Consider the following 20,198-nt stretch of genomic DNA (forward strand, 5'->3'; position numbering starts at 1 on the left):
CTGGAGTGCTTCAACATTGAGAGGTCAGGAAGAGGAGTCATATTCAGTAAAGAAGATGACAAGATGTGGCCAGGGAGATAGGAGGAGAGCTAAGAAAAGGTGGAATCATGAAAGCTAAGTGAAGAAAGTATTTCACATGGGCTTTTTCAACATGGCTGATTACTTCATCAAACCAGCAAGGAGAATCTCTCCCTTCTTAAAAGGGCTTTCCCCTGATTAAGTCAGGACCTGGATAATCTGTCTTTTGATTAACAAAAGAAAAAAAAGGCCAGGCGCGGTGGCTCACGCTTGTAATCCCAGCACTTTGGGAGGCCGAGGCGGGTGGATCACGAGGTCAGGAGATCGAGACCACGGTGAAACCCCGTCTCCACTAAAAATACAAAAAAATTAGCCGGGCATGGTGGCGGGCGCCTGTAGTCCCAGCTACTCGGAGAGGCTGAGGCAGGAGAATGGCGTGAACCCGGGAGGCAGAGCTTGCAGTGAGCCGAGATTGCACCACTGCACTCCAGCCTGGGCGACAGAGAGAGACTCCATCTCAAACAAACAAACAAACAAAAAAAAACTGCTTTGATACTGCAATTCATTTAATTCATCTGCAAAATCCCTTCAACTTTATTCTTTTTTTACTGGCTAGAACAAAGTTACAGGTATTACTCATGCTCAAGAGAGAAGATTGTGGCCAGGCACAGTGGCTCATAACTGTAGTCCCAGCACTTTGGGAGGCCAAGGTGGGTGGATCGCTTGAGGCCAGGAGTTTGAGGACAGCTTGGCCAACATGGTGAAACCCTGTCCCTATTAAAATACAAAAATTAGCTGGGCGTGTTGGCGGGCACATGTAATCCCAACTACTAGGGAGGCTGAGGTAGGAGAATTGCTTGAACCTAGGAGGCGGAGGTTGCAGTGAACCGAGATCGTGCCACTGCACTCCAGCCTGGGCAACAGAGCAAGACTCAGTCTCAAAAAAAAAAAAAAAAAAAGAAAGGGGATTGCACAGGACCTGAATAGCAGGGAGAAAGCAGTCACCCAAGAGTGTGTTTGCCACAGAGTGGCTCAATTGAAGAGAAACATTGATGACACAGAAGAGAGAGGTGACAATTGCAGGAGCAATTTCTTTGAGTAGGTCAGAGGGAATGAATGGAGTACAGGTAGACAGAACATTAACAGACAGAAAGTGAAGTATGTGGGAACAGGTTCGGGTAGGCTACTTGATGTCATGGTGGGAGCATGTCTCAGTTCCCTTCTGCTTACTGGAGCTTATATATTCTTGTTTCTCAGTTTGTCTCCTCGTTTTGGTAAAACTTAGATTCCTGACAAAGGGAAATGGGAATCTATATTATGTAAAACTGACATGTCTGACAATATCTTCAGTTTACCTTTATTTTGCTGAATATAGAATTTTGGGTTGAAAATAGTTTTCCCCCAGCATTTTGAGGATATTAGTTCTATTGTCTTGCAGCTTCCAGTGCCGTGTTGAGGAGTCTGATGATGTTCTGATACCTGAGCTTTCAGATGTGATTTGTTCTGGTTTTGTCTCTTTTTGTCTTGTTTTGTTTTTCCTCTGTCTGAAAGCTTCTATACTCTTCTATTTATGATAGTGTTCTGAAATTTCAGCATTCTGGACTTAGTAAGGATATTTTTATTTATTGTCCCATAAGCCTGTCCATGGGCCCCTCCAATCTGGAAATTCATATCATTCAATTCTAGGAAAAGTTACTGTATGATTTCTTTAATAATTTTCTCCATTTCTCATTGTCTTCTTTCTTGAACTATTATTTCAATGTTAAAAATTAAATCCTTTAATTTTCTTATTTTTCTCTGCTATTTTCTAGATTTTTTATTTTGTTCTACTTTCTGGTAATTTCTTCAGCTTTATCTTGGATCCTTTTATAGATTATATATCTACTGTCATAGTTTTAATTTCTAAAAGTTCTTTCTTATTTCTTTAAAATATAGCACAGTGGCCCTAGAGCCAGACTGGGTCCCATCCCAGTACCATTTGCTAGCTATGTGATCTTGGGCAAATTACTTAACGTCTCTGTGCCTTGGTTTATCCATCTGTAGTGTAATATATCTATCTCTTAGAGTTCTTGTAAAAATTAAATGAGTCAATAGACATAAACTATCTGGAACAGTATCTAATAAATGAATGTTAGGAATTATTGTTATCATTACTGTATGTTAGAGAAAAATGCCTCTTTGACTTTTTCTTCTGTTCACACTTCAGTTTTTACTTCTTTGAATTTATGTATTTAATTCATTTATCTTGATTCTAGTCTTTCATATGAATAACTTTTCTTGGAAGTCAGGATTCTTACATAATTTCATACTTGTAAAGTATGCAGAGGGAAGGTGGTTACCGACCAGTGGACTTCACAATGGAGTGAAGACACAGAGACCTGAGTTTTTCAATGGCGACCCTCCAATGTCAGCAAGTGTAGGTCTTGTCTCTTGGGCTGCTCAGTTCCCTAAAAAGGAATTCTCTAATTTCCTGCCTAAGAGGATATAAATCTGTCTGTCCAAAATTTGGGGAGTCCAGAGGGGAAGGAGGCCACCAGTAAGTAGTTCACCAATCAGGATCAATCTTCCTCTTTTTAGTATAGAACCTCATCCCCACAGTAACCTGTGTAAACTTCTCTAGAAAATAAATTCCTCCACTTCCCGCTGGGAATGAAGAAGAGCAATTACTCGCCTACATAAGGTAGAGAAGGGGCTGGAGGGTGGACAGTGTTATCAGCTCTTTCTACAGCCATTTAACCAATCCTCACCCCTTACCACCCCCACAGAGACACCCAGTGTCTTCAGACTCTGTGCTCCGTAATACAGATGTGATCTTGCTTCTTGTTGGCTTACTCTCACTGACCCTTCACCCAGGCTTAGGTTCCAGCATTCTTCAGTTTGTTGTTAGTTCCAAAATTCTAGTAGACAACTCTCATCTGTTCTTGTCTCTTTTCTTATTCTTTTTTTTAATTAAAGAACTAAATTTCTTTTTAAAATTTGTGATAAAGTACACATAACATGAAGTTTACTATCTTTATCATTTTAAGTGTACAGTTTAGTAGTGTTATATATACTCACGTTGTTGTGCAACCAGTCCCAGAACTTTTTCATCTTGCAAAACCAAAGCTCTTTACCCATTAAACAGCTTCCTATTCTTCCCTCCCCAGTCAGCCAATGGCAACCACCATTCTACTTTCTCTTTCTATAAATTTTGGCTTTTCTAGATACTTTATATAAGTGGAATCATATAGTATTTGTCTTTTTGTGACTGACATTTCACTTAGCATAATGTCTTCTAGCATGTGTCAGAAATTCCTTCCTTTTAATCAAAAAAGGAATAATCAAAAAAATTTTTGATTATTCAAAATTCAAAAAAATTTTGATTATTCAAAATTCAAAAAATAAAAAAAATTTTTTTGAATAATTAAAAAAATTATTTTAAATTTTTATTGTGGTTCTCCTGTTCTTTTTGTTGTTTGAGTTATCCTTTGTTCCTTTAGCCATTATTTTAGTGGAGTAGAGATAAACTTCTGTGTCTAACCTGGTCCTTAATAGAAAACCCATATTCTATTTATGAAATGTGATGTTTAAGGACATATTCTTTGTTGCTTTTTAAGAATCTCTTTAACTTTGCAAGATTCCTTAAAGGAGAATAATGAGTATACATTTCGTCCTGATTTAGCCAAAGAAAAACTTATGCTTTGATATTAAGCAAAAAAAGTTGCTTCAAGCAGCTTCCTATTCAGCATGAATATAAGCTCTTCCTTAGTGAATCTAGCATAGTGGATCTCAAAGTGTGGTCCCCAGACCTACAGCCTAAGTATCACCTGAGTATTTGATAGACAAATTCTCAGGCCCCACCTCAGACTTACTGAATCGGCAACTCTGGGGGTGGGGCCCAGCAACTGTGCTTTAAGTAGCTTTGCAGGTGATTCAGATGCTTGGTAAAATTTGAGAGTCACTAGTTTTCTAGTGGCAACCCTTTTGCAAAGTTGCACGTAGAGATTAAACATTTTACTCACTCTTAGTCCAAATGTCTGTAAGATTTTCAGGCTATGAGGTGACCATCTTTTAGCAGGCATGTTGTGAAGTATCTGTACCACATCTATAACATTGGGACTATTCCCAATATTCCGGACTTTCCTCTGCTGAAGTGGCAGGCCTTACCATGTATTTACACTACCTGACCACTTCCTTATCTGGCACCCTACTGGCCACACTTACTAGACCACCTCAGTCAAGGCCAGGCAATCTACTAGATGATTCTCTCTTGAGAATATGAATCAGAGACACCAAAACTGTAGTCAGTGTTGAAATGCTAAACGTATGTAAAACTGAGGCTGATGATCATAGTCAGCCTTGGGCAAGAACAGGCCCTGTATCCTCTCAATTGCCTCCTTTTTTTCCTTGAGTGGGTATATATTTCTTGCACTCCAGAGACTTGATCAGGAAACACCTTAACTATTGACAGGAAATGCTGCATGATTGATTGGTCATAGTGATTATTCTGTACTGCTTGCTCAAGCCATTGACTTTGTTTTTTGGCAGTTACATATAAGCAAGTTGATGTCTCTGTTTAATTTCCCGGTGTGAAAACAATTTGGTAGCACTCTTTTCATTTCAATGCTGAGCTCTCAGAGTTCATTTGCCATTGCTTCCAGTCTGATTCTCTGAGAAATTGGTGTAAATTGCTTTGTAAATCCACAACCAAAGAATCAATATCAGTGATGTTCTTTTAAAGAATATGAGATACATAGTTCCCGTAGCCACTGTTCAAAAGGCTCAAAATGAAATATTCTGAAAATGAAAGCAAAAGAAATCATACAATATTACCAAAAAGGTTATGTGGTAGTGAATAAAAGCCAGAATATGATTTGAGAAGTGAACATTTGTTCTGAGAACAATGCTAACGTAACGGGAATATCAGGACCAAGCTTTACTTTTTCAGGTCATGGTTATTGATTTAAGAACTGATGCAAATGAAAATTACCAAAGAGCTGTTTGCAAAGATGTTTCAAGTCCAATAAGTCTTGTTTTAGTATTATACTATTGTAAATCTCTCAGGATGAAAGAGACTATGTAGGTCATTTAATCCAATTACGCATTTCATGCTTGAAATCATTTCTATATTCCTAAAGAAATGAGAACCACACAGCCTTGGCATTGTGGTTGATGACAGAGAGCTGTCTACCATGCTTCACATAATAAATCTACAAAAAGAAATAAATGAATTTGGAAACACAAAATGGCATTAACAAGATATGGCTCTTATTAATGTTTGGGAAAGTAGTGCTTTTTTTATTTTGTCATTCCTGGGGAAAAGGTGTTAGACATCGCAGCAGAGATTAATAATTATCTCCAGACTTTTTTTTTTTTTTTTTTGAGGCAAGGTCTTACTCTATCACCCAGGCCGGAATACAGTGGCACAACCACAGCTCACTGCAGCCTTGACCTCCCTGGGCTCGGGCGCTCATCCCACCTCAGCCTTCCGAAGTTAGGACCACATGTGTACCACCAAGCCTGGCCAATTTTTGTATTTTTTTTGTAGAGATGGAGTCTCCCTATGTTGCCCAGGCTGGTCTCCAACCCCTGGGCTCAAGCGATCCACCCTCTTTGGCCCTCCAAAGTGTTGGGATTACAGGAGTGAGCCACTGTTCCCGTCCAGACTTGGTTCTTTTTAATCCCCAAATGTTTACTTGGCACATGACTGCTCAAAATAAATATTACATTTCCAAACTTTCCTAATAGCCATGGGTTTCAGTTGCTATTGCTGTGTAACAGATTATCTCAAAACCTAGAGGCCTACAACAACATTTTTATTATGCTCACAGATTCTGTGGAACAAGACTTCAGCTAGGGCATCCAGCACAGGGCTGGTTTCTTCTGTCATGCTGACTTGACTTTTATAATGCTCTATTGGTCAAAGAAATCACAAGCACATTCGGATTCAAGGGAAGGGGAAATAAGACTTCAATTCATTAGTGGGTAGTGGCCACGCCACACTGTAGGAGATATTGTTGTAGTCATCTTTGGAAATTGCAATCTGCCACACCAAAGGTGTGGCCATGTTGACTAAGTTCTAGCCAAGAGGATAGAAGAGGAATTGTGTTTAACTTCCTAGAAGTGTCTTTAAAGGGTATGTGTTGCAGGGAGGGGAGGGGAGCTTCCCTTCTCTTTTTCACTTTCCTCTTAGCTAAAATATGACTGGCCCTGGAGCAGCCATTTTGGACCACAAACAGGATCACAGAGCAATGAGCTGGAGGAAGCCTGGGTCCCTGATGATCATGGAGCACCATACCAACCCTGAACTGCCCACATTTAGATTCCAGAGAAATAAATCTTAAGCTATTGTATTTTGCATTTTCTGCCACATGTGAGTAGTGTTAATCATAATTAATACAAATATTATCACAAATTTAGACAGGTGATAACACATGCATCTTAGATTACCAGATCCATAAAAATAATAGTGCTTACACGGTAGAGTAGTACTAACATTGGCTCCAACCGGTGACATGTGAGGCTCACCATATTTTATAAAAGTTTAATTCTTTTTTTCTTTGAGACGAAGTCTCACTCTTGTCCCCCAGCCTGGAGTGCAATGGCATGATCTCGGTTCACTGCAACCTCTGCCTCCCGGGTTCAAGCGATTCTCCTGCCTCAGCCTCCTCAGCTGGGATTACAGGCGCCTGCCACCATGCCCGGCTAATTTTTGTATTTTTAGTAGAGATGGGGTTTCACCATGTTGGCCAGGCTGGTCTCGAACTCCTGACCTCAGCTGATCCGCCCACCTCGGCCTCCCAAAGTGTTGGGATTACAGGCATGAGCCACTGCACCCGATCAAAAGTTTAATTCTTAAAATGCTTGACACAATTAGAAGCACTTAACTACTGTATATTTAAAAACAACGTAACATTATTACTATAAAGTTGTTAAGAAATGAAAATAGAGAAATACATTGGCTCATGGAGTAAATACAGGATGCATCATTAACAAAGGGTTAACATCAAGATCCATTTTTACCAAAGGGACTAGTTTGTTACATCTCCGATTTCTAGTCTTGGAGTTTCCCCAGTCATGTGTTTACTCCTCCGTGGGTGGGAAGATAAACCAGAATAACCAAGTGAGCTTGCTCTTGAACTATTTTATTTACAATGATATGATAATTGTAGAAAATGAAGTATGCATACTTAAATAGCATTTAATTGACAAAAGACAATTTTCTCTACTTCAAAATTGTAAACATTTGCAAAGTAAGCCTCATTTCAAAGTCAAAGCCTTCTACTTTAAAAGCATACATTAGTAATTCTATTTTTCTTTATACTTAAGTATTTCAATTTTTGGAGATACAAGTCAAAATCATTCAAAGCATAAAGGAAAGTTTCAAAATAATAAGCGCCTCATCCTGCACTATCCTATTTGAAGGAGATCAACTAACTTCGATAGGTGCCTCACAGTAAATGGTGCCTTTGTCTCAATAAATAGTAAATGCGTGGAGTGCACAACGGAATAGCATCAGTAAGACGAAACATAATCAACAGGATGGATCGGGAAAGGCTGGATAAAATGTGGTGGAAGAAAAAGAAAGACGTCACAAAGATGGGGTAGCATTTCTTTGTCCAAAAGAGAACCAGTACCACCATAAGACTTTAAACAAAGGATATTAACAACACTTATCATGCAACTAGATTCTAGAAGGAAAATAAAACGCCACTACTAAGGTGGAGGCTGAAGTTTCAGGACAAATCTTGTGGCACCACCTCTGCGAGGGTTCACCATGGCGAATGACGCTTGGGAAGCGGGGAGAGTGGCCAGCCCGCTCCCGGACGCGCGGACAGGTGGACACGAAGGCGGCCTTTCTGGGCCTTCCTCCGCCTCACCCAGCTCGGGCGCGCAGCCAGCCAGCGCATTCCACCCTGCGGTGGTCTGACAGGCGGGTGCGCGGCGCCAGCCAGCGGAGGTTGCCATGGTTTCCGGGGGTCACGTGGGCGCGCTCTCCTGCGCCCCCTCCCGCGCACCGCGGCGGGGCGGGGGCGGGGCGCCCGGGCGGGGGAGAGGCGCGGCCGCGGCGGGAGCGGGAGGAGCAGGAGATGTTGCCAGCCCTCCCGGGGCCGCGCTCGCTCAGCCGCCGCCACCACACGGAGCAGACGCGCGCCGGGAGCTGCGGGCCGGGCCAGCCGGGCCGCCGGGGCCCAGTGCGCCGCGCTCGCAGCCGGTAGCGCCGTCGGCGCTCGCTCGGCAGCCGCGGGGCCCTAGGCCGTGCCGGGGAAGGGGCGAGGGCGGCGCCCAGGCGCCTGCCGCCTCGGAGGCAGGATGAGCATCGAGATCCCGGCAGGACTGACGGAGCTGCTGCAGGGCTTCACGGTGGAGGTGCTGAGGCACCAGCCCGCGGACCTGCTGGAGTTCGCGCTGCAGCACTTCACGCGCCTGCAGCAGGAGAACGAGCGCAAAGGCACCGCGCGCTTCGGCCATGAGGGCAGGACCTGGGGGGACGTGGGCGCCGCTGCCGGGGGCGGCACCCCCAGCAAGGGGGTCAACTTCGCCGAGGAGCCCATGCACTCGGACTCCGAGAACGGGGAGGAGGAGGAGGCGGCGCCCGCAGACACAGGGGCGTTCAATGGTGAGGACCAGACCCCCCCCCTCGCGCCCCCGGATCCCCTCGCTGCCCCCCACCGCTTCCCGCTGTGCTCTCGGATCCTACCGCTTTGAGCACCCACCTCTCCTCGCATTCTCCACCTTTTCCTACCTTCCCATCTCGCCCACCCCCTCAGCATCCATTTCTGTCTCTCCCACTCGCCCACCTTCCTACTCCGCTCTCTGTCATACCCTCTTCCCTTTCTCTGGAGGTGGGAGAGCTGGGTTGTTACGCTTCCCTCTTCCCCTTTGCCCCCTCTGACTGGGCCGGTTGGAGTGGGCATCTGCTAGAAAGACAACTTTCGCTGTGGTTGGAGGTATTTCGCTTGGAGGATACCATTGTGCATAAAGAAACTGGCCCACTTGGCGTCTTCTTTCAGCCCTTGTATTTATTAATGGAATGTCGAAAGAGAAAAGGAGAACGGTGTTTAATATGGTTGGCTTTACTGTTGTTAGGACGGTAGATTCACTAAAAGAAGCATGACATTGGACTCACTGGGGCAGAACAAAATTTATGGCCAGTCTGACATTCTTGGAAATAAGAGTTATCTATTATTTTCCAATTTACCAATATCGTGTTGTGTTATTTTTGGATACGTAACAAAGGATTCTATTTAGTCTGAAACCCACGGGGGTCTTTGGAACGAGGAAATGGGTTAATGGTTTGCTTTTTGTATAAAAGACATATTGAATGATTTGGTGCTTTATTTTTTTAAAAGTGTATGAGAAAAACACTGTAGGAAGTTCTGAAAGCTTGTTGGTTGTCTTTAGAATGAAAAGCCAGTGAGTAATTGTAAGGATTGTGCCAGACAGTAGAGCTAGAAAGAATGAATGGGAAAGAAAAAGGAATTTTCTCAAATAGCTGCTCCTGGCAAGTCCCACCCCTTCTGCTTACAACCCTCTTTCCCTAACACACCCAGACACACACCCTCATTTGCAGCCCCCTGTATTACACAACATGCCCAAATCTCATTTTTATGGCAACCCAAGCTAAAATACCATGGAGTGCAATGTGCAAGTGTTTTCTCTTTGTGGTGTAAGGCAAACATGCATGCAGCATTGCACCAGCTTTTATTTATTTACACTGCTTGCGGTTTGTGTGTCCGCAGTGTATTTCATAAAATGAAAACAGTTAAAAGTATCATTTCATTTCCTTGTGTATGCTCCTAGGAAGATGTTTCTTTTCTTTGCAGGATTACATGTTGAAATGGATTATAAAATTAATGTATTTTTAGTTTGTCCAAAACAATCCCAGAAACCCTGGAAATTAGTGCTCTGTGAAGATAAAAGTGAAGCTTGTTACTTACAATTTTAATTTTGGACTTTTAAATGTTTCCCCAAGAGGATAAACATAGTCTTAATAATTCTTTTTGCACAAGAATCGAATCAAATACTTTTCCTACCAGAAACGAGAAAGAGAAAAGAATGCATGTTTTAAATAGGTAAGAAGCAGCAGCCAGTAACGGATGACAGAAAGGGCAGAAATTGATCCAATACTTCTTTTATGCTCCTGACATGTTCATGCACACATACAAAGGGGAAAAAAAGGACTCTTCCCAGGTTAGAGAAAACTAGGAACTAAGGGGCTTTGTAAAGACCATATATATATATATTCTGTATGATATGTTGTTAATATAATCAAAATATTTTGTTTCTATAATGCATTTGTTGAAGTACTTTGCATGGATGATTCCATTTTCTGCTTATAACAATGTATTGCGCACAGAAGAGATTCTATTTTCATTTTGTAGTGAAGAAATAAGCCGTTAACTTCCGAACAGCAGGGGTCATTTTATATGGCTTTATATTCTCCAAGGCACCTTTGCTGTAAAAATTGCTCAATGTGACTTAAACAAGTTAAACTTGTTAAACAATTGCGCTATTTACTCCCTAGCCTCACCCCTAAGGACTTTAAAACTTTTTGACTGCAACCAAATACAATTTGATCATTATCCAGGAGGCACATACATGTGTATAACAGAAACTTTGGCAATAGTACAGGTACTTCCTTCTGTCAGATGCAGTGCTTTTTGATATTTCCTATTCGAATCAATTATTTCTCCCTATTTTAAATTGTTGTTGAGATCTGCGGTTGAAAAACATTTCATTATATGCTACAAAGTGATTGGCAAGGTTTCTTGTAAAGGGTCGGATAGTAAATGTTTTAGACTTAGGGCAACATGTAGTCTTGATCACTTCTTCTTCATTTTTTTTTTAAACCCGTACACCTTCTGAGGGTTGGGGTTGTACAAAATTAGCTGCAGATCAAGGCCATAGCTTGCTGACCCCTGGTTAGAAGAAAAAAAAAGTCAAAATAGTACCACTGGGGAAGAAACAGGAGTGATCCTAAAAAGTATGAGCCTATCAGTTTGACATCTATGTCCAGAAATGTGTCTCATTAGAAAAGAACCCCAGATACTGCGCAATTCTGGCATAGTAAAGAATAAGGATTGGAAAACAAGTCTTAATTTACTATGATACAGCACAAGACTTGCTGGGTCAATAATTCTGAAAGTTTCATCGATACCTCAAGGAAGTTTGATTCAGAAATGACCATTACCCTGTACCATTTTTGGAGAGCTTTTTTAAATAGGTTGAGATGGGACATGATATCCTTTTCTTCCCCCTCAGTAGACATCCCACCCAGGTCATTCTGATATCAGTAGTTCCATGACTGTACTTTGGAAAACATTAACAGATAGTGATAATACTATCTTCTTCTTAACAAAACATGATTGCCATTAGTTGACAATTGCTGCGTGCTGTCTAAATGCTTTAATTTTTTTGTCTCAGCTTTATGAGAATGATAAGGCCATCACTTGCCCAGTGTTTCACGTGAGCTGCAAAATCAAGATTGGGATACAGGTGGACCTGGCTTCATCCCTGTGCTCTTGACTGCCATATTCTATCTCTACATGGGGCTGGGGATAGCATAACCTGAGTATCCCTTATATGTCAAGCTCTATTTGGGACCCTTAATGTGTTTTATTGTTAAAGCTCTGAAAAATTAACTTGTCCAAGGTCACACCTAAAACGAGTAAGTAGTGAAGCCTGAAGTCTTACTCTTATGTATCTAACCTTGAAGCCCGGGATGATCAGGGAGTTCTTAAATGGAATTTGTTCTGTGGGCTGACTCACAAGTCGGGTTTTCCTGGTTATTTTTTAGTAATGGTGATGGATTTGCATCGTTGGTTCATATCCTCTCTTGTGAATGTCTTTAACGTAAGTAATGGTATTTATGAGAGGTAGGAGTTAAAAGGCAAGTTTTTGACCATGCAACTTGTGCCCATTGACGAACGTAGAGATCAAGCATATTACCTTGACCTCATAATGTCGTGGTTTAATCAAATAAGCCAGGCACCTGCAGTTAGCTGGAAAAGCCAGGCACCTGCAGTTAGCTGGAAAAATGTTGTCTGGCCAGGGATGGGTTATTTTTGAGGCTCAGGTGGCATGGCCGTAGGTGGCGCTAGAGCAGTCAGATGGGTGAAGGTGGTCTTCTTTCCTACCTTTCCAAAGGATCCCTTCCTCTTCTAATAGCTCTCCTTTCCCTCACCTATTCTCTTCCAGTCTTATCAATTCTAATTGTTACTTTCCATTTGCTGTCAATTCTGGTCGAAAGAGCAAGCTTTAGGTGTTAGAATGATAGTGGCTTATGGTGACTCTTTCTAGGGAAACTCTCAAAGGCCAGAAAGAAGCCATAGTGGAAACCTCTTGGCATCTGCTCTGTCTCCCTCTTCCCCGTCCTAGAGAAAGCAAATACAGTTTGACCTGTCATGTCTGAAAGGGCAGCGTCCCTAGGCCTTGAATTTCTTAGAAGGTTTATGGTAGGCTATAGCATTGCATCAGTACTAGTTTGGAGTACAATCTGTGGTAATTCATGATTTTATATAGGCATCATCAGGAGATCTTGTGTTGCCCAGTAATTTCTTCAGTGGAATTGCTGAAACAAAAAATGAAGTAAATACCATTCAGATTACTCTGATAAATGGACAAGTGGTCAGAAACAAAATTAACTACACATGGGCACATGCAGAGCAGTCAACCTGGGAGAAAAAATAACTACTGTGATAGAAAATAAAGAGCTGATTTTCTATATTATAGAAGAAAAAGATCTAGAGTTCAAAGTAGATACACATACCAAAAATATAGAATCATACCCCATAAGACAAGCATATCAAATGTAATAAATAGAAATTTACCATGTAATAACTCTGGCTTAATCCTCTTAATTCTGTCCCATGTCCAGTCTTGTTGGAATCTTACCTACCTTTTGGTTTTTACAATTCAGAGGGAATTTGGAGAATTTACAAAACGTCCTTAAGGTCAAGCAAAATATTGTAAAGTTTATATCATTGATATAAAATCTTACACAGTTATAAATATTTTTTTTTTTTTTTTTTTTGACACAGGGTCTCGCTCTGTCGCCCAGGCTGGGGTGCAGTGGCGCAATCTCGGCTCACTGCAAGCTCCGCCTCCCGGGTTCACGCCATTCTCCTGCCTCAGCCTCTCCGAGTAGCTGGGACTACAGGCGCCTGCCACCACGCCCGGCTAATTTTTTTGTATTTTTAGTAGAGACGGGGTTTCACCATGGTCTCGATCTCCTGACCTCGTGATCTGCCCGCCTCGGCCTCCCAAAGTGCTGGGATTACAAGCGTGAGCCACCGCGCCCGGCCTATAAATTTTTTTTTTGCAGAATAGCAATTTCATTGCATTTTATGGAAATGAATCCAGTATTGCACTTCTTGGTGAGATGAAGTAGGGAATGAGCTTATGTGGCAGTTTTACTTAGGATTTAATGTTATACAGTAATAAAATCCATATCCTTTCAACTCATAATTTGTAGCTAAGAGCTCCAGGATTTTGTAATTAATGAGACTTTATAGTTTTTGGCTATTAGAGATTTACATGGTGGTTTTAAATCCTCCTGAAATGGATTAAATCATTCATGACAATGGCTAAAATATTGAAGCCATTATTTTAGTTATGAGCATAAAACAATAGTGTCAGAAAAGATAATAAAAATTATTTTGAGTTAGAGATGGTGATTGTGATTTTCAAAGCAGAAGTTAAGAACATTATTCATTTTACTAGTAATAGTAAGTGGATTGCTTTAGGGGTTGAAATTGGGAAACTAAAAAACTTGAAATAGTGTCCTTTCTTCTCTTACCATCTATTACTTTGGGCTTTGGAAGAAGGGCAGTAGAGGGAGAAAGATAATGAAGTCAGGAGGGAAAGGGAGAGGGAGAGAGCAAGAGAGAAATAAAACCAGTTGTGAAGGCTTGCTTGAGTAACTTATACTTTGAAGACATACAATGGAAACACCTAAACAGAAATTGAAGCATTAGTACTTTAATTTTTCTACCTATCAAAAACCAAACCATTTAACTATTATTTTAGATAAGACAGTTACCAGCTTTTTTTTTTTTTTTTTTTTTTTTGTGGATGCACATAAACTGATGTGCTGTGTCTGGGTAGAACAGGAGTGAATATTGAATGGTTATTTTATTATTGTAAATCTCATTCCATGGATTCCAGTACATTTCCAGCCGTAAAGATTTTGTTAACAGCTATGTTGAAAAACAATTGAATTTTTTTTTTCAGTTGTGCAAATACAAACAGGGGACCTATGAATCCATCAATTTGGGGTTTATTTTTGACCCATTAAGAAAATCGTTTGTCAGTAGTAGTAGTAATAAAGTCCTACAGTGGAGGTTGGGAAATGATGGAATATTTTAAGGTGAAAGATTCAGTGAAGAAGACTGAAGTGACTAATTGCAGGGTCTACTTTAGAAGTGTGGAGAATCACAGAAAGTGCTGAGATCTGGGATGGCCTATTAGAAGGAATGTGTGAAAGTTGGAAGGTAGGATGTTTCTTATTTTAAGAAAAAAGAAATGATTAGTCTTACATTTACTCTCTTTAGACTTCATATTTTTCTGTTTTTGTTTGTTTGTTTTTTGGTAGAGATGGGTCTTGCTTTCTTCTTGCCCAGGCTGGTCTTGAAGTCCTGGCTTCAAGCAGTCCTTTTGCCTCAGCCTCCAAAAGTGTTGGAATTAGAGGCGTGAGCCAGTGCTCCCTGCCTAGACTTAAGACACCATCCTTTTGTCAGAGATGGCCTCATAGATAGTATGTGTGATCAATTTTGTTAATAGATGGGGCAGGTGAGAGACAGAGAAGTTCCTTATCCAAATTTGGTAGGTTTTGACCTTGTAAATTTGATTTTGTTCATAGAACTGTTGCCAACATTTTGTGCACTATGTATTTTTTTTTTTTTTTTTTTGAGACGGAGTCTCGCTCTGTCGCTCAGGCTGGAGTGCAGTGGCGCAATCTCGGCTCAGTGCAAGCTCCGACTCCCAGGTTCACGCCATTCTCCTGCCTCAGCCTCTCCGAGTAGCTGGGACTACAGGCGCCTGCCACCACGCCCGGCTAATTTTTTGTATTTTTAGTAGAGACGGGGTTTCACCGTGGTCTCGATCTCCTGACCTCGTGATCTGCCCGCCTCGGCCTCCCAAAGTGCTGGGATTACAAGCATGAGCCACCGCGCCCGGCTTGTGCACTATTTATATTAACTTACATCATAAGAATTTTTTCTGTCTTCCGTCAATGATAGATAAGGTTTTAAAAGGATGAGCTAAAGAAAAGTACTTTTGTCTTCAGAATTTGCAGGTTTTTTTGTTCTTTGATGCTTTTTCAATGAAGTGAAATCTGATATTAGACTGTATTTTCTTATCACTTGCTTAAGAAGAGACAATGGAAAAGAAACAAGAATGCAGTGATTTTTCTGAGCTGGATGAATTGTTACTGTGTTCTCGATCCTGTTCTTGTCCTTCCTGTCTTATCTATATCATCATCTAGTTGTGGTTGGGACAGTCACAAAATCCTACTATAAAAACCTCACTGTGATGCTTGTCATTATTTTATGGGAGTGAATTTTGTGCTTCACAAATTCAAAATGACTCAGACTCTTTCATTATGTAATTATTTTATGGAAAGAATTTGAGCTAAAATTTTCAGGTCATGGCTTACATGACAACAAAACAATCAAATAAGAAAATCAGAACTATAAACAGTTGGTGTAACATTTATAAATGTTTCAGCAATAGGCTCTGCCATGTGTAGCTTAATATGTTTGGAAACTAAAAAAAAGTCTTTCCAGTTGCTGCTGTTTAAAAATGTTTCTTAATTTAAAAAAAGACAAAAGGTCAAAATGTAAACACATGTTCCACATAAAAGTGAAGCCAAGAAGATATACTGTATACAGCTATTCCTGTATCTGTTTGACTAAGGATGACATTGTTTAATTTACATTAGCTGTTCCAAGACAAAATAGTCCATGGGAGTGATGTTGAGGGGAATTTGGGGGGTAAAAAAAGAAGGAAAAAAGCCGTTTGTTCCATTTGTTCTAATACATTTGAGTTACACCCAAAAAGCATCTTTTTCAAAGGTCATGTTGAATTAAAACATGATTCGGCTGTTTTGTTCTCATTATTATAGAAAACTAATGTCTTTTAAATGATGTCCTTTTAGGCCGGGCACGGTGGCTCATGCCTATAATTCCCAGCACTCTGGGAGGCCGAGGTGGGCGGATCACCTGAGGTCAGGAGTATGAGACCAGCCTGGCCAACATGGTGAAACCCCATCTCTACTAAAAATACAAAAATTAGCCAGGCGTGGTAGCGGGCGCCTTAATCCCAGCTGCTTGGGAGGCTGAGGCAGGAGAATCGCTTGAACCCTGGAGGCAGAAGTCGCAGTGAGCCGAGACTGCGCCACTGCACTCCAGCCTGGGCGACAGAGGTATACTCTGTCTCAAAAAAATAAATAAATGGTGTCCTTTTTATTTAATACTATTTACTATTAACATTTTTGACTACTGATGTATCAGATGTGTAACAGTGCTTTACACATTGTCATCTGAACAGATGCTTTACACATAAGTGATTTAGTCTTCCCCAGAGTAATTGGTGGCATCGAGGTTTGAACCTGGTAATCTGAGTTCAGGGTCTTCCTCTTCAACCACAGTTTATGCACTTCATTTCGGTAATTCTTTTAGCAGTAACGTGGTTGAAAATAACCACATATCAAAAAATAAGCTACCTACTTTTCCCTCTAGAAGTTTGCAGGCTAGCCCTGCATTGATCTCTGCCTTTTACAATTTGCATTCTCCGTCTATTCAACCCAAATTAGCATTTCATGTACCTTCGAAACTCAGTACATTTGTTTATTTTATTTTATTTTATTTTGTTTTTGACAGAGTCTTGCTCTGTTGCCCAGGCTGGAGTGCAGTGGTGCCATCTTGGCTCACTGCAGCCTCTGCCTCTGAGTTCAAGTGATTCTCCTGCCTCAGCTTCGTGAGTAGCTGGGATTACAGGTGTGTGCCACCATGTCTGCCTAATTTTTGTATTTTTGTTAGAGACGAGGTTTTTCCATGTCGGCAAGGCTGTTCTGGAACTCCTGGCCTCAAGTGATCCCACCTGCCTCAGCCTCCCAAAGTGCTGGGATTATAGGCATGAGCCACCACACCCAGCCTTACATTTATTTATTTTAGAAATAATCACCTCATGTACTGAGCTGCTTAATTCTCTAAATTTATTTTATTATATGCCTTTATTAGCAAAATATATTTGAGTGTACACCCCCAGTATATGTTGATAAATTTTATACATGTGGCAATATATTGGCTTATATGTATGCTAAAGCTTCCTACAATATAAATTTTGAAAGGAAGAAGTAAAAAGCAATTCTAAGCAAGTTGTAATTTTCATCCCAACATATAGCCTTATATACTTGTTTTGGCATACATGAACCCCATTTTGGAGACTACAGCTCTAAACAATACCACTTAAATTGATACTCTAGTAGTGTATAAAGTAGCCATGATCGATTTTGGTTCCTTGATTCAAGTTTCTAGATTATAAAGACCCTGTGTGTGTATGTGTGTGTCTTTTTTAAAAGACAGTCACTCGCTAAATTAATTGACGCAACAGAAGTTGGCAGAATACAGAGGAAAATTCTATCTTATAAAAAGGAAATAAAACTACGTTACCTGAAGGGGAAAATCCAGGCTTTTTCTTTTAAAACCTGTTTTCCTGTATATACCTTGAATTCCAATTGTATAGTAGTAATGTTTTTGGTGCAACATTTGTGGATGGGACAAAGAGAATCATACAGTTTTCTGGTTAGGAATCAGTAAATCATGGAAATACCGGTCAGAATTAGAAGAAAGTCTAAAGTTTAAAATAGTTGAAAAGAAATTTCGTAGAATATTTTAGGTTATTTGGTTAGGAGAGAGAGCTTTCACTATTTGCTTTCTTGTAACTTTTGAAAAAATGTTTAGCACGTGCTTGGATTACCTACTAAAGAAGTGCAAAAATACATGAAAGAAAGGCAATTCTTTTGTAAATATCCATTAAGTAGTAAATAAAACACAGTAGGCTGGGCGTGGTGGTTTACAGCCTGTAATCCCAGCACTTTGGGAGACCGAGGCGGGCGGATCACGAGGTCAGGAGATCGAGACCATCCTGGCTAAGTTGGTGAAACCCCGTCTCTACTAAAAATACACACACAAAAAATTAGCCGGGTGTGGTGGCGGTTGCCTGTAGTCTCAGCTACTCGGGAGGCTGAGGCAGGAGAATGGTGTGAACCCGAGAGGCGGATCTTGCGGTGAGCCGAGATCACACCACTGCTTGACAGAGTGAGACTCCTTCTCAAAACAAAACAAAACAAAACAAACAAAAACCACAGTATATAGCGGCACATGACATGATTCTAAAATGATATAGCCAAATATTCTTGTCTTAAGTCATTCTCTTGGTCCTGAATTCCCACTCCCCTCTCCCTATCTTTCTGCTAAATCTCACTCTTTTCCCAAAGGTTTGGTTTATATTTCACCCTACCAAATATTTTTACAAGTTTTCCTCCTTGACGTTAATAGTATCAATATGGTAGGATGAATATGGCCTCCGTCAGTCAGCTTTGCAGATGTCAAGGGTCCTCAGTATAGGTAGGCAAGAATGTTCAGGAATATACCCTCTCTTTCTAAGTCTTTCCTGTATGTGTTGTGCTTTGCTCACAGTAGGTGTGCAAATGTTTTTTTAAATATTGAACACTGTCTAATGTTAATGTGTATGAATCTAAAATGATTGAAAACTTATTAGGCATGTAAATATTTTAAATAGACTTTTTTTATTATACTTAAAGTTTTAGGGTACATGTGCACAACGTGCAGGTTTGTTATATATGTATACATGTGCCATGTTGGTATGCTGCACCCATTAACTCTTCATTTAACATTAGATATATCTCCTAATGCTATCCCTACCCCCTCTCCCCACCCCATGACAGGCCCCAGTGTGTGATGTTCCCCTTCCTGTGTCCATGTGTTCTCATTGTTCAGTTCCCACCTATATGAGTGAGAACATGTGGTGTTTGGTTTTTTGTCCTTGTGATAGTTTGCTGAGAATGATGGTTTCTAGCATCATCCATGTCCCTACAAAGGACATGAACTCATCCTTTTTTATGGCGGTGTAGTATTCCATGGTGTATATGTGCCACATTTTCTTAATCCAGTCTATCGTTGTTGGACATTTGGGTTGGTTCCAAGTCTTTGCTATTGTGAGTAGTGCCACAATAAACATACATGTGCATGTGTCTTTATAGCAGCGTGTTTTATAATTCTGTGGGTATATACCCAGTAATGGGATGGCTGGGTCAAATGGTATTTCTAGTTCTAGATCCCTGAGGAATCTCCACACTGACTTCCACAGTGGTTGAACTAGTTTACAGTCCCACCAACAGTGTAAAAGTGTTCCTATTTCTCCACATCCTCTCCAGCACCTGTTGTTTCCTGACTGTTTAATGATCACCATTCTAACTGGTGTGAGATGGTATCTCATTGTGGTTTTGATTTGCATTTCTCTGATGGCCAGTGATGATGAGCATTTTTTCATGTGTCTTTTGGCTGCATAAATGTCTTCTTTTGAGAAGTGTCTGTTCGTATCCTTTGCCCACTTTTTGATGGGGTTGTTTGTTTTTTTCTTGTAAATTTGTTTGAGTTCATTGTAGATTCTGGATATTAGCCCTTTGTCAGATGAGTAGATTGCAAAAATTTTCTCCCATTTTGTAGGTTGCCTGTTCACTCCAATGGTAGTTTCTTTTGCTGTGCAGAAGCTCTTTAGTTTAATTAGATCCCATTTGTCTATTTTGGCTTTTATTGCCATTGCTTTTGGTGTTTTAGACATGAAGTCCTTGCCCATGCCTGTGTCCTGAATGGTGTTGCCTAGGTTTTCTTCTAGGGTTTTTATGGTTTTAGGTCTAACATGTAAGTCTTTAATCTATCTTGAATTAATTTTTGTATAAGGTGTAAGGAAGGGATCCTGTTTCAGCTTTCTACGTATGGCTGGCCAGTTTTCCCGGCACCATTTATTAAATAGGGAATCCTTTCCCCATTTCTTGTTTTTGTCAGGTTTGTCAAAGATCAGATAGTTGTAGATATGCAGCATTATTTTTGAGGGCTCCGTTCTGTTCCATTGATCTATATCTCTGTTTTGGTACCAGTACCATGCTGTTTTGG

At 40.7% G+C, this 20,198-nt stretch overlaps 1 protein-coding gene across 1 annotated transcript in view; it reads left to right on the forward strand.

Annotated features, from left to right (window-relative positions):
- Positions 1 to 8,057: 8,057 nt before the first annotated feature.
- Positions 8,058 to 20,198, forward strand: part of PRKAR2B (protein kinase cAMP-dependent type II regulatory subunit beta) — a 119,231-nt gene continuing 107,090 nt past the window's right edge. Inside the window, exon 1 of the mRNA XM_032761355.2 lies at positions 8,058 to 8,617. Coding sequence (XP_032617246.1) covers positions 8,311 to 8,617 — 307 coding nt within the window. The 5' untranslated portion in view covers positions 8,058 to 8,310. The remainder of the gene's footprint in view (positions 8,618 to 20,198) is intronic.

The sequence above is a fragment of the Hylobates moloch genome, unplaced genomic scaffold, assembly GCF_009828535.3.
Source record: "Hylobates moloch isolate HMO894 unplaced genomic scaffold, HMol_V3 SCAFFOLD_1, whole genome shotgun sequence".
Classification (NCBI taxonomy): Eukaryota; Metazoa; Chordata; class Mammalia; order Primates; family Hylobatidae; genus Hylobates; species Hylobates moloch.